The sequence below is a fragment of the Triticum dicoccoides genome, chromosome 5B, assembly GCF_002162155.2.
Source record: "Triticum dicoccoides isolate Atlit2015 ecotype Zavitan chromosome 5B, WEW_v2.0, whole genome shotgun sequence".
NCBI lineage: Eukaryota > Viridiplantae > Streptophyta > Magnoliopsida > Poales > Poaceae > Triticum > Triticum dicoccoides.
Genome location: NC_041389.1, coordinates 562,722,076 through 562,737,104, shown reverse-complemented (window position 1 = coordinate 562,737,104; position 15,029 = coordinate 562,722,076). Strand labels below are relative to the sequence as shown.

At 45.9% G+C, this 15,029-nt stretch overlaps 1 protein-coding gene across 3 annotated transcripts in view; it reads right to left on the bottom strand.

Annotated features, from left to right (window-relative positions):
* Positions 1 to 12,700: 12,700 nt before the first annotated feature.
* Positions 12,701 to 15,029, bottom strand: part of LOC119311628 (ruBisCO large subunit-binding protein subunit alpha-like) — a 6,837-nt gene continuing 4,508 nt past the window's right edge. For all 3 annotated transcript variants that reach the window (XM_037587284.1, XM_037587285.1, XM_037587286.1), the window contains exons 7-8: positions 13,999 to 14,199; positions 12,701 to 13,456 (exon numbers count right to left, since the gene is read on the bottom strand). In XM_037587284.1, the coding sequence (XP_037443181.1) occupies positions 13,148 to 13,456; positions 13,999 to 14,199 (510 nt within the window). In that variant the 3' untranslated portion in view covers positions 12,701 to 13,147. The remainder of the gene's footprint in view (positions 13,457 to 13,998; positions 14,200 to 15,029) is intronic.

Here is a 15,029-nt window from a genome sequence, read left to right as displayed (position 1 = left end):
GGCAAACCAAGTACAAAATCCATGCTAATGTCTTCCCACGGTTGATAAGGAATAGGAAGTGGCATGTAAAGACCATGGGATTGAGCTTTAGACTTAGCTTTGCGACATGTAGAGCAACGGTTGGTGAAGCGTGAGACGTCACGGAACATCTTGGGCCAAAAGTAGTTCTTGGATAGCGTGGCGAATGTCTTGCCGCATCCAAAGTGTCCCATGAGTCCGCCTCCATGAGCCTCTTGCAAAAGGATCAAACGAAGAGAAGACTCAGGAATGCAAAGTTTGTTAGCTCTCATAAGATAATCATCCTTTATGTAGTATCATTCCCAAGACGTGTGTGTCAAACACTTAGCATAAGGAGTAGCAAAAGAAGGATCATGCTCATACATGTCTTTTATATGCTCAAAACCAATAACATTTAACTCAAGTTGAGTGACAAGCGTGCATATGCGTGAAAGTGCGTCCGCAACTACATTTTCATTACCCTTAATGTACTTGATCACATAAGGAAAAGATTCAATAAATTCACTCCATTTGGCATGACGCTTGTTCAACTTAGTTTGACCTTTTAAGTACTTAAGCGTTTCATGATCGGTATGGATGACAAATTCATGAGGTCTAAGGTAATGTTCCCAAACATGTAGCACACGCACTAAAGCATACAATTCTTTGTCATAGATGGGATAATGAAGTTGAGCACCGGAGAGTTTTTCACTAAAATATGCAATGGCTCGTTTTTCTTGCCTCAAAACTCCGCCAATTCCGGTATCACTTGCATCACAATGAACCTCAAAAGTTTTGTCAAAGTTGGGCAAAGCAAGAATCGGAGCATGAGTAAGCAAAGACTTGAGCTCATCAAAAGCGGTGGATTGCAAAGATCCCCAAACAAAAGGAGAATTCTTCTTACTCAAAGCATGCAAAGGAGCGGCAATTGTGCTAAAGTTTTTCACAAAGCGGCGATAAAATCCTGCAAGACCAAGAAAACTACGCACTTGTTGCAAATTGGTGGGTTGGGGCCAAGTTTTAATTGCCTTAATCTTAGTTTCATCAACATGGACACCCTTGGAAGAGACAACAAAACCCAAGAAAACCACTTTGTCAATGCCAAAAGTGCATTTTTTCAAGTTCGCATAAAGGCTTCCCTTGCGAAGGGTTTGCAACACAGATTTAACATGATTAATGTGCTCTTTCATGGTTTTGCTAAACACAAGGATATCATCAAAGTAAACCACAACAAAGATTCCAATGTAAGGTCTAAGCACATGATGCATAAGACGCACGAAAGTACCGGGGGCTTCCGACAAACCCATAGGCATCACTAACCACTCATATAAGGAAAATTTGGTTTTGAAAGCGGTTTTCCATTCATCACCATCTTGTATGCGGATTTGATAATAGCCACTTTTAAGATCAATTTTTGAGAAAAAGTTGGCTCCGCTAAGCTCATCAAGCATATCATCTAAGCGAGGAATGGGATGCCTATAGCGAACGGTAATAGCATTTATAGGTCTACAATCGGAACACAAGAGGAAACTTCCATCGGGCTTAGGCACAAGTATAACGGGAACGGCACAAGGGCTTAAGCTTTCACGTACATGACCGTTATCGATGAGTTGTTGTACTTGCCGTTGAATCTCCTTAGTTTCTTCGGGATTGACACGGTATGGAGCTTTGTTTGGAAGTGGCGCTCCGGGGATGAGGTCGATTCGATGCTCAATGCCTCGTAGTGGAGGTAGACCCGGAGGTAGCTCATCGGGGAAAACATCTTGGAATTCCTGCAAAAGAGATTGAAACACTAAAGGTAGCTCGTGAGAGGTGTTAGTTGTTGGCTCTCCATCTTTGCACACAAGGACGAAGTGCATTACAGTTGATGGGTTCTCACACACTTCTCTCATCTCACTTTTGGTGGCAAATAGGATGAGGTTTTTCTCTGTAAGCGAAGAGGCGCTCAAATTTGGCTTGTGGCTCTCACTCACTTTTGGGTGGGTCACTTTTTCACTCTTCTCTCCATGATTGGTGGCTTGCTTGTCGGCTATCACTTGACTAGGAGACATAGGTCGTAGCACATATTCCTTCCCTTTCATTTTGAAGCTATAATGATTGGTGCACCCATTGTGTATGACACCACGGTCGAATTGCCATGGTCGACCAAGAAGGAGGTGGCAAACGGTCATTGGGATCACATCACACTCCAAAGTGTCTTCATAAGCACCAATTTTGAAGGATACTTGGACCGTATGCTCGACTCGTATAGTGCCGGAGTCACTTAGCCATTGAACTTTGTAGGGGTGCGGGTGCTTCCTCTTAACCAATTGAAGCTTGGAGCATAGTTCTTCACTTGCCAAGTTGTGGCAACTACCTCCATCGATGATGACCTTGACGGACCTTCCATTGATGCCAGCCTTAGTGTGGAAGATGTGGCATTGTTGGTCTTCTTCTTGTTGATGTTGAAGTGTCCAGACTTTGGAGACAATGAGAGCAGGGCTCGAATCCTCATCACAAAAGACTTGATCATCTTCATCCTCGTTCACGCGCCAGTGCATGGCCACTTGCTCAAGGGCTTCCATCTCCTCTTCACTCATGGAGTCATATGTGCCATCGTCGTTGAGGATCATGGTGCGCTTCACTACTAGGGAAAAGCCTAGCAGCAGCGCGGGTTTTAGGCCTATCAGTAGCGCGGGCAGGAGCGCTACAGATAAGGCACTACAGCTAATGCTTAGCAATAGCGCGCCTGGACCCACGCTACTGATAAATTGACTTAGTAGTAGCGCTTCTTCAAAACCGCGCTACTGGTAATTAATAGTAGCGCTTCTCCTTTCCCGCGCTACTACTATTATTTAGTATTTTGTTTCTTTTTTATTTCATGTTGTATTCATACACCTTTACACAAGTTTTCATACAACAGAAATTTAGAGATTGTTTAACTCATAATGAGTTATTACATCACGGGGGGAAAGAACCGCGGATTAGTTTCAAGTGGATGTCCATCCACTTGAAACTAATCCGCGGTTCTTTCACCCAATGATATAATAATATCATCATCATCATCATCATATCATTAACAACTTATCATCATAATACATCATTGTCATATAACACCTCCTCAAGATCATCGTTTTCATCATTGACATCACATAACACCTCCTCAAGATCGTCATTATCAACTCTAACACATTACCACATAATAAACATATTGTACCTCATAGGACCTATTACATTCGATTAAGACCTACTATATTTTCTAAGGTAAAATAGCAAAAAACAAGATAGCCCCTGACTCTCCATTATGGAGAATGGAGATTAGCGTGTCTCCAATTCTTGCCTTTCGCTGAATGTTACTTCCAAGAACCTCCTTGCGAATGTCCATACATTTCTTCCATTCTTTGATGAACATGTGTTCACGGGTTTTAGACATCCGATATGCACAGGTGAGCTCCGTAGATTTACCTGGCAGTATGTTCAGAACTGAGAGGAGACCATGCAGAGACATCAGATGAGGCACACAATCCATCGGGAGTTTCTGTTGAAAAACATAATAAGAACTTCGTAGTTAGCAATGATGTACTAGTTTTAGAAGTATGCAAAAGATGCACGGATGTCGTAACAGTAAAAAATCTTACCAGGGTATCTCCAGAGAAGTTACCGTGGTTCAACACATGCACTAGTGGCACGTATCCACCATAATTTGGAGGAGTTCGATAATAGTTATTGTAATTCTCAAGAAGAATACAAAATGCGATCAGATGATTTTTCTCCTTATACGTTAACTCGGTGCCATCGGTGTAGTGGGTTTTATCTACCATCTTCCGCACAGTCTTTGAAGAATCAAAATAAGCTGTCAATGGAAATAAGCTATCAACTATTTTGAAATAAACACTATAAATTAGTTAATAACTATGTTTGAGAAACTCACATAGCGGTACAATCGGAAGCGTATCAACAAGGACCCAAATGTCCATATTGTCTTGCTCGATGTCAGGATCACCAAGATCCATGGTGACAATCATACCCTCATAAAAACCATACATTTTGCAAAGTGCTTCCCAATTTTGGCAACCAAAATGGGTTACGCTCTGAGCATTGCACAGATTTACTTCAAAATCCATATCATGATGGGTCCTTAGGTGTATTTTCTTTGTTTCGAAATTTTCATGGTCGTCAAAACCCATCCTCTCCAAGACATAGCGTCTTGCATGGCATGGGATAAGCTAGTCGAATTGTAAAATATGAAAATTAGACGTTGAAATAGTTGAAGTCATGCTTAATTACGAAAAAAACACTTGTCGTTGTTGTGTACTGTTTCACAATCGAAGGTCTCCTCGAGCTTAATGCTGAAGCGCCGATCTTCGTCCAGCCGAACGAACCTATCGCACATACCTCGATCGTCGTGGCACCAGCTACACTCCCCCGGGAGACTGTCGTCGTCCGAGTACGACATTTCCTACGTTCATAATTCAAAAATTAAACTTGTACATATTCTAGCACAAGTCATGCCAGAATTCACGAAAAAATCCGGCATGACCTTTGCTAAAAAAGGACATATCGAGCGCCTGAAATTTACCGAAACAGAAATTAATCAACACTCCGGCAAAACATAGGCCACTTGGAGATGTAAACTGAACATGAAGGGCCACTTGGGCAACCACATATCCTATTTGACCAACAACACAAGATATACAAGGATATTTGGCTGGTCTCACCTCGATGTCGGAGGGGGTCAGTGAATGGGACGACGGCGGGGATGTCGGAGGGGGTCGGTGACGGGGACGACGGCGGGGATGTCGGAGGGGGTTGGTGACGGGGACAACGGTGGTCACCTGAAACCATATAAGTTATCACTAATACATCCCGAATAATTGCTTAAACTAAAAAATAACAACAAATATGACATGTTCAACTAGTTTTATTAATTCAACTAGTTCTTACTAAATATAAACTTACTATAAATAGAAAAAAACTAGTTCTTTCTAAAAATAAAGTAGTTCAACTAGTTATATTAATTATCTTACTAAAATACATTAGTTCTATTAATTCAACTACTTCAACTAGTTTATTAATTTACTTACTAAACTAGTTATGAACCCTAAATTAACATCTACTACTACTAAAAATCTAGTACTAACTAAATTAACATCTAGTACTAGCTATGAACCCTAAATTAACATCTACAACTACTAAATCTAGTACTAACTAGTGGCAGGGGGTGGGGGCGACGGAGAGGTAGCTAGGGGCGGCGAGGTTGAGGGCGGTGGGAGGAGGGCTGTCGGTGGAGGAGGGAGAGGGCGGCCGCAGGCGGAGGGAGGAGGGCGATGGAGAAGGAGGGAGGGGCGGCCGCGGGCGGAGGGAGGATGTGCGAGGAGGAGGGAGAAGGGACGGAAGGAGGGGAGTACCTCGGCGGCGGATGGACGAAGGCGGCGGCGGCAGCGACGCACGACGACGGTTATCGGCACGGGGAGCAAGAGTGAGAGTGTGAGTGAGGGCGCCGGTCGTGTGCGTGGGGATAAGGTAAGGATAGTTGTAGCGCGTTTGCCGAAACGCGCTACAGATAATCAGAATAGCAGTAGCGCGTTGCACATAAACCGCTACTGCTAAGTGTAACTATACAAAAAATACGCGTCAATGCAAAAATACATTGGCCATCAATGATCTTTTTGTGTACAATCTGAATTGTCAATATGAGTCCTATCCGGTAGGAACCGGAGAGGACTCATATTGCGGCCACAAATTTTACACATAGAGTTCAGTGAAGACCAACTGGTTGTGGTAGTTTCAGAAATAACATATTTAAGGTGGTAAACACCCTGTTCACGGAGCGAGGTGGGACTAAACTTGTAGGCTGATCTTAGCAGTAGCGGTTTTCCCATAAGTGCGTTGCTGCTAACTTCTATAGCAGTAGCGATGTTCAATAAAGCGCGCTACTGCTATAACTAGCGGGGGGCGAGGTCATGGCAATTATAGCAGCAGCGCGGTTCGCGGTGGACGTGCTACTGCTATTTTCCTGTCAGCAGCGCGTTTCTCTAACATGCGTTGCTGCTAAATAGCAGTAGCGTGGTATTTTAGGGAGCGCTGCTGGTAATATTATGTGTATAGGCTTTTCCCTAGTAGTGCTTGTTCATGCATTAGAAGGACTTGTGGCCTCGGCTGCCGCAAGTGAAACACTTGAAGGAGCTTGTTTTGACGGTCTCATCGGTTGGAGTAGATGATGAAGCACGCGACTTGAAGTTGCTTGTAGTAGGAGGAAGACGACTTGAACTTGCCGAAGTTTTCTTGTAACTTGACTTGTCGTCGTTGCTTGGAGAAGGCTTGGTTGATGTAGATGTTGGAGAAGTCGTTGAGGCTTGGATGTTGGAGAAGCCGTAGATCTTTGGATGAGTACTTGGCGTACTTGAGGTCATCTTGCACTTGACGTTCGACCTTGGTTTCTTGATGTACGAGCTCAATGAGGTTGGAGTAGGGTTGGAAGTCGGCAATCTTCTTGATGGGATGATCGAGTCCATTCAAGAAACGTGCCATTGTTTGCTCATCATCTTCCGTGACATTGGCTCGAATCATGGCTATCTCCATTTCCTTGTAGTATTCTTCAACACTCTTTGTTCCTTGCTTGAGGAGTTGTAGCTTCTTGAAAAGATCGCGGTTGTAGTAGGTTGGTACAAAGCGTGCCCGCATGACATCCTTCATTTGAGCCCAAGTGGTGATTGGTGGTTCACCTCTAGCTTGACGGCGTTCAAGTACTTGTTCCCACCATATGAGCACATATTCTTGGAACTCAAGTGATGCCATAGCGATCTTCTTCTCTTGCTCATAGTTGTGCAAGCGGAAAATTTTGTCGACCTTCAATGCCCATGAGAGGTACTCTTCCGGATCATTGCTTCCATTGAACTTGGGCATTGTGAACTTGAGTTTGCCATAGCGTTGCTCTTCATTGTGTTGTTGGCGGTGGTGATGATGATGCCCTTGACGTGGAGGATAGTCATCCTCATGTTGCTCTTGGCACGGAGGAAGTCCATGATCAACTTGCTCTTGTTGAACTTGAGGTTGAGGTGGAGCTTGACGAGCTTGTGGAGGAGCTTGTGGAGCTTGACGTTGCACACACGGTTGGTAGTTCCTCTCTTGAATTTCTTCTCGAAGGGCTTACTCTTGATTGCGCCGCTCGCGATTGCGGTTGGCAATGGCTCGGCTCGAATCTTGAAGGGCACATTGCGCCTCAAGAGCTTGCGCTTCACGTTGTTGTTGTTGAAGACGTTGAGCCTCGGCGTCTTGTTCCTCTTGGTGTAGACGCGCTCGTTCTTCCTCTTGGCGTCATAGTCGTTGTCGTTCTTGAGCTTGTGCACAAGCGACTTGGTTTGATTGAGGACGAGGGATTTGCTCATCGACTTGTTCTTGTGTATGCTTGTCATGTAGCGGGTTCCGAGATGCATGCCGGTCTTGACGCGCAGCTCGACAAAGAGTGTTTGATGACGGTGTACTTGAATCGGAGAAGGTGTCATCGGAGTGTCGACTCGAGCGGCTTCGTCTTGAGGATGAAGAAGTGGAAGGACGCCGGTTCGTCATGAAGGCGCAGATCTCGTCCATTCTTGCATCATTCTCTTGCTTTTGAGCGTCGAATTTGTTGTCGAAGTAGTCCCGCATTGCTTGTTGTTCTTGGTGCAATGCCTTTTGAGCTCCAAATAGGTGGCTCTTGGTGACAAATGATGTCATGTCGTCGTCGTTCTCGATGAGAGGTGGAGTGGTAGAAGAACTTGGCCTATCCATCATTCCAAGCAAAATGTAAGTGGTAGAAGGAAAAGAATGTGTACCAAATGTACCTTGGCCGAAGTTGAATATGAATCAAGTTCACTCAAATGCGGACAATGAAATAGCACTGTTGGTACCAATTCTTGTCGGTTCTCACACCTACACACGTAAAAGCTTATGGTGGACCTTGGTTAGGATGGTGGCACAAAATTTGAATAGTAAGTGAGCTTCAATAATGTTGGAAAAGATTCACAAATATGCAAATGCAACAAGTAGACCAAGCAAGTATGGGTACACGGAAACACACACGCAAATAAATAAATGGGATTGTGCAATCCAAAAGTGAGCCAAAATGTGGAAACCACAAAAATGCTCTTGTTGCACAATACTAGAGAGACGCTAGCACGATTGCACAATAGGCGGATACGCAAACTTGTGCACAACCTACTAGGCAAAAATGCAACGATCTCTATTCCAAGTATGATATATGTATGATATTTTGGTGCTACGATCCAAGATGATCGGATATGACAATTTTAATGTTGTATGATGCTATGGTTCTCGCTTAATTATAAGCTCTTTGCTTATCTTTCCTCTTTGCTTAAAAGCTTGGGTGGCTCTTTCACTTTTGAGCTCTTTTCTCATGCAAAACTTCACGAACCAAGATAGAAATTGTGTATGCTATGACAACTTTGTGACACACAAGTTGATCTCAAGATATGCACCACTATGGTATGATATGTATGCTATGTTGTATGATCACTAATGTGCACAAGTCGCGTTGCCAGCAATACTCAACGGCTAGTCTCGATGGGTAAGCTACGCAAAATGAGGCAATGTGGGTATCAATGCAATTGCAATGTATGCCAAAGATGTCGTCGAAGTTACCGTCCTTGGCGATGATGAGTAATCGATGGAGACGGACGGTGGTGATGTTGAAGTCGAACCGTACCTATATAGCCGAAACACAATAGGACACGGGAAACCACAACCCAAACTCAAAAAGACCAAAACGTGTCAAAATCGACATAGGAGGTAGCAGTGATCGGTGGTGGTGTTTGTGGAGGGTGGTATGGGTATGCGGAAGTAGTCGTGGGCTCCGGGCAAAATTGGGCGAGGGTATGGTGGATGGTGGTGTGGGGTGGAACTGCTGCTGCCAGGGGCCGGATGTCCGGGCCAGACGCCGGATGTCCGGTGCGCCGGATGTCCGGTGAACTCGGCGGATGTCCGGGCTCCTGGATTAGGGACGAACGCGATGAACTCCACGGGAAAAATTCCAACTCCGGGGCAAAATTTGGACGAATTGGTGGATGGAAAAGGGTGGGGAGGGTGGGGAAAGCTAGATCCACACGCAGCAACACAAATCCATGGATCAAATCCAACAAAATCTCAACTCACCAACAAATCACAAAAAAAAATTGGGGCTATTTTTGGTGGGGATTTTCGGATTTAGGACGAAAAACACAAAATCAAGCTAGAAAACATGGGGTGGGGGCTCCAAAAACGTGATCAACGTGGCTCATGATACCAAGATGATGTAGGGCGGAACCCTATGTGGATGATCTTTCACGTTTGGAGGGGATCCTACGGGGATTCACGAAGAACACACGGAAGCACAAAGGGGAAACACGGGGAGAACGAGAGAGAGAGAGAAACACTAAACCGACATAGAATCAATCACACGAGCGCTAGATCACCAAACACACGAGATCCAAAGTCAACAAAGGTAAGGATACATAGGTAACCGATCTTCTCCGTGAGGAGGTCTTGAATCCACGAGGGGATCTTCCCACGAGGGGGTCTTGAATCCGATTGGATCTTCTTCGAGGAGGCCGCGGTCTCAAACTAAGAGGAGATCCGATGGATGAGCGAAGCTCTATCTCTAATCTGAGCTAAATCAACGCTAACCCTAAAACGTACGGGAGGAGGGAGTATATATAGTCAAGGGGCGAAGGGTTACATGGGTCTCTGCCCAAAGAGGCTGCGCGCAGGCAGGGGCGCCGGATGTCCGGGCGTCGGGCCGGATGTCCGGTGGTTCACGAGGGACCGGATATCCAGGCTGGAGGTGCCGGATGTCCGGTGCTTCCGGAGGGGCCGGATGTCCGGTGCGTAGGCCGGATGTCTGGGCTGTTGGTGCCATCTTCAGTGTATTTGGGAAGCCTGGGCCGGATTTCCGGTGCGTGGCCGGATGTCCGGGCTGGAGGCCGGATGTCCGGTCGCTGTAGCCTTCTTCTGCAGGAGCTGGCCGTGTGGATCTCCAGGGACCGGATGTCCGGGACCTTGGCCGGATTTCCGGTGCCTGGAAGCTTTTTTTGCCTTCTTCTGTTGGTTCACTTCTTCCTTGGACTTGGGGTCTTGTCCATCTTCATGTGCATCCTCGGGAGGGTCCTCCTGGTACCTAATCATGCACAACATTCCGGATTGAGGTAGTAGCCATGTCCCGAGAGGGTCATATGATATTTCACTAAGGAGAGAAGTCACCTCGGTCTCGAGAGCTCGAGCTCGTGCTCTAGTCATGGGTCCTCTTGGTGCTTGGTGAGGCGACGGATGGTCCATGGGGATGACCGAAGGATGCTCCGCATCAACTAGGCAAGGTGGAATAAATCCTATGCTATCCTATGTTTCCATAATAAAAGGAAAAAGTCCATTTTACTACCCTAAATAAAGTTGGTGGTTCACATTACCCCCTCATCTATTTTTTTGTTCCTTTCACCCCCTAAACAAACCCATACCGGATGAAAGAACCCCCTGGGTGGTTTGTCTCCCCTTGCTGCTGATGTGGCATTAGTCAACAGTGGTTTTGACCTGCGGGTGGGCCTCCCTTGGCAGGTGCGGCTGAGATTAACGGGTGAGGCCTAGAGGAGGCGGGGTCCCCTTGACAAGTTTGTCTCCTTCCTCTGTCGCTCTCCCGCGGGACAGAGAGGAGCTCGGGCGCTCGTCTCAGTGGCACAAGCCACCCCCGGCGGAGCTACGACCACCCGATTGACCCCCGTGATGCAGCGCATACCCCCGGCAGCAGCAGCAAGCAAGGCAACAACAGCACAAGCAGCGGCAACAAGCAAAGCAGCAGCGGGCGAGCACACGGGGGTAGCTGCAGCTGCGGCGCACACGGGCACAGATCGAAGGGGGAATCGGCAAAGGAGCTCACCGCGGAGCTCGTGGACGAGGTTAGCGAGCGCGGGTGTCGACGGACACGACGAAATCAACGACGAGATGCGGCGGCCATGGACGAAGACGATGGCGATGGTGAGCGTGCGTGGCCTCCTAGCTCGAGCCCTTCGGCGACGGTGAAGGAGACGAAGATGGCGGAGCTGCTGGACGTCTTGGCGTGACGAGGGAAGGCCGGCGGCCGCGGGATCGACGCGGCGACGGCGTCCATGAGCTTCAGGCGACAAACAAGGGATATGAGGAGATTTGGGGTTAGAAAAGAGGGAAGGAAGAGGGAAGGAAGAGGAAAGAGAAGGGAGGAAGGAGAAGCAGGGCGCTAGGGGCGGCTGCTTGGAACTCCGGCGGTCGCCGGTGTCGGCCGGAGGCGGCGGGGTCGGGCGCAAGGGAAGGCTGGAGCTCCTCGATCTCAGCCCAGCATGATGAGGGAGGCCCACCTGTGGTCAAAACCACCGTTGACCACTGCCACATCGGCAGCCATTTGAGTTAAAACCACCATAGGGACCGATTTTGTCCGGTATGGAATTGTTTAGGGGGTGAAAGGAACAGAAAAATAGATGAGGGGCGTATGTGAACCACCAACTTTATTCAGGGTAGTAAAATGGACTTTTTTCATAATAAAATGATACTCAACATTCCCCCGCAGTCACAACGATAGCGACGCAGACGGTGAGACTGGAGAAGAATCCGAAGGCAAGCCGATGGACACCCCCCACACACAGTCGTAACGGTCGGTACATCGCGTAGACGGTGAGACCGCAGAAATAACATAAAAATATTGTTGTGAAATATATTAGAAACTAAAAGAAAAAATAGCTTCCTTGTTAAATACATAAGGAAATCAACATAACATGTCATTTATCATGTGCTTGTTACAAAATTCTGCAGGAAAATACTGCACATGACCCCACTGCAAACTGCTACAGACGACATTATGTTATAGGACATTTCCCTGTTAAATACAGTTGAAATCAATGGGCCTGACACCCGGCCCGACCTCCCCTCTTTACATACCATCGAATCTCGGTCATAGGGTGGTTCGCACATCAGAAGCGCACACCCACAGAATTTATCTCTATTTTGCAGTTTCATAATACATGAACATTTCCTTATTGTTGTTATTATTAATACTAAAACATATTATGATTATTTTCGTCAATATTTTGAGAAAATATAGATTTTTAATGGGCTGCACTATTGGCCATTAAGCTATGTGTGGGCAGACCGGGGCTATTGGCCACTATAGGCGGCGTATAGTAACACCCCCTGTAGTTTTGTCCCTACTCGGATGGTATTTTGGTGGCAATATTTTCTTTTGATTGGTGAATTATTTCCTTAATTTATATTGTTGTAGTGTGCTAGCTAAAAAAATTGGATGTCAAAAAGCTAGTCGGCCAAACAAGCCGCGGAGTAAGGCGGTGCCACATTGCTGTGGGTTCGATAAAGCAGCAAGCAGATCGGAAATCCAATTCAGGTCCTAAGAGCATATGCTCCCACATGCCAAAAATGCCTTTTTAATGTAAACAAAATTAAAAAAATATTGATGAGTTCATGGTCAGATCCAAGTCGAACACCAAATGTTACACTTAATTTTGATTTTACACCGACGAAGCACACTTGTTACACTCACTTAAACATCTAAAAAATCAGATTTTTTAAAACTAATTTTATCCTATTTATTTTGAATTTACTGTTCATTTAAGAGCGTATGATCCCCAAAGCCAAAACGGCCCTCCGTGGTCCTGACAAAAGGTACTCCCTACTTGACTTCAGCAAACTCTTGCTTATAAACACCGCGCAGGGTATATGATTTCACCACTTTCATTATGTATCAAACAAAGGGCTACACGATGAGCATACAAAAAGTTAAGAGGCAAGAGTTAGCTTAAACATTTGGGAAACCGACATCACAGTTCTACCAGCGTAATCATACTATGTTACATGCTACAAAAATATTGTGCAGGTGATGAAAATACTGCACCTAAAATATTTTCTGTTTGGGGAGATTCTGCACTAACATCTAACACCACTACAAAGAGAGATAATGAAAATACTGCACCTAACAGTACTAAAAAGAAAAGAGCAAGCCTACATATAGTTGATATCAATGGTACCCACCCCCACCACCACCCCCTTCAGACTAACCTCCTGAGAAGAGCTGTCCTCCACAGGCCCACTCTGTTCTTAGCTTAGAGCAAAATGATCTTCACATTTATGGGACCTTCTTCAATAACAGGATACGAATTGCCCAGACCTAAGCATTTTGATTTATCTGCAACGGCGGGAGACCTGGAATTTCAGGAATGGGCGACTTTTTCTTCTTTATCTTATCAAACATCATTGCTTGGGTCATTAGAATCAGCCCTGAGATAGAAGCAGAGTTCTGGAGCACACATCTTGCAACCCGGCACGGATCAACCACGCCGGCATCAACAAGGTCTTCGAACTTGTCAGTCATCGCATTGTACCCAACTCGCCACTCGCTTTCAAGAATCTTCTCTACGACAGCTGAACCATCTGCTCCGGCATTGCGAGCTATCGTCATGGCAGGGACAAGGAGTGCCTGGAACAGCATTTCACAAATTTCAGAGTTAGGATGATATGCAATAGATACATGTGATTTGCATAAGTACAGAAGTGTTACGAATGCTTTAATGACTGAGCACATTGAACAAATACTTCTTTATGCTCGTCAGTGACAATAACTGACTAGCATATTATATACTCCCTTCGATTCATATTAATTGTCGCTGAAACGGATGTATCAAGACGTATTTCAGTGCTACTCCCTCCGTCCGGAAATACTTGTCATCAAAATGGATAAAAGAAGATGTATCTAGACTAATTTTAGTTCTAGATACGTCCCTTTTTATACATTTTGATGACAAGTATTTTCGGACGGAGGGAGTAGATACATCCGTTTGAGCGACACCTAATATGGATCTGACGGAGTATCTTAGTTATGATGTTTAGGTTTGCAAAAGTGGCCATCTTACAGAAAATCAGCGGCGAATGCAATGATTGGGCAACAATATTGCAGAGAAGATATAAGAGTAACTGCATATTCACACCAAAGATACAGGAGTAAATGGATGGATGACCTACCTTCCCCACAATATTTACACCAATCTTCTCTTCCGGATCATCCACGAGATCCATGATACTGGGAATATGCTTTGACAGTTCAACATATGTTACACCACCACCAGGTGTGATGCCTTCGCTGATGGCTGCAAAAGTTGCATTCTTCGCATCCTCCACTCTCAGCTTTCTGTCCTCAAGTTCAGCTTCAGTGGCTGCCCCTACCTGAATAATACCCAAAACTCCTCAAATGCCCACAAAGAGAGAAACAGGGGAGAAATTTAATACAACAATTACAATGATTTCTGCTCTATGCACTTCTGTATCCGGAAACTCATGTAATGATAGCAGCAAGCTAAAAAAACATCATTCGGTAGTGTTATGGCGCTGCTAGAAGGAGGGCGTGAGAGGGCCGGCCGGGGGCCTTTTGCCCACGGCCAGGCAAGAGGGAAGGGATTTCCTTCTTAATTCTTGCTTGATTAGATTGATACATCTCCTCTCTTTATATAGAGAGGTTTACTTGACTCCCAAGCAAGGCTTACTTGACCCCTAAGCAAGCAACCCTTATCTCTAATTAATCCTAAGACTAATGGGCCCATTAGGCCCATTACGTACTCTAACACTACACCCCACCTGGACATGCAGCTTGTCCTCGAGCTGCAGCCTAACCAACTTATAACCATGACTCGACGCAACACAAACCTAACACCTAAAAACAAGCCTTTTACATCTCGGCTTGTTTTATGACTCAACCTGAAATGGACCGGGACGCTTTATTTTGGATCCCTCAACAAAAAGTGGACACCATCCGCGCGTTGGACGTGCACGTGTACAGCCACCTGGATCCCATGGACACCACCTGGACCAAAGGAGTGCATGTGTATGGCCACCTGGAAGTGGTTGCAAGAGCGACCAGTAGAGGCGCCCTCGCGGCGGCCGGCGGCGGAAAGCAGTGGTGCTACGCGGTGCGCTCCTGTCGGTGACACCCTGCCTTCTCCCCGCTGGATGGCTGTTGGTCTGCACGGCACAGGGAAGAGTGGAGGGCTTGCGATGGA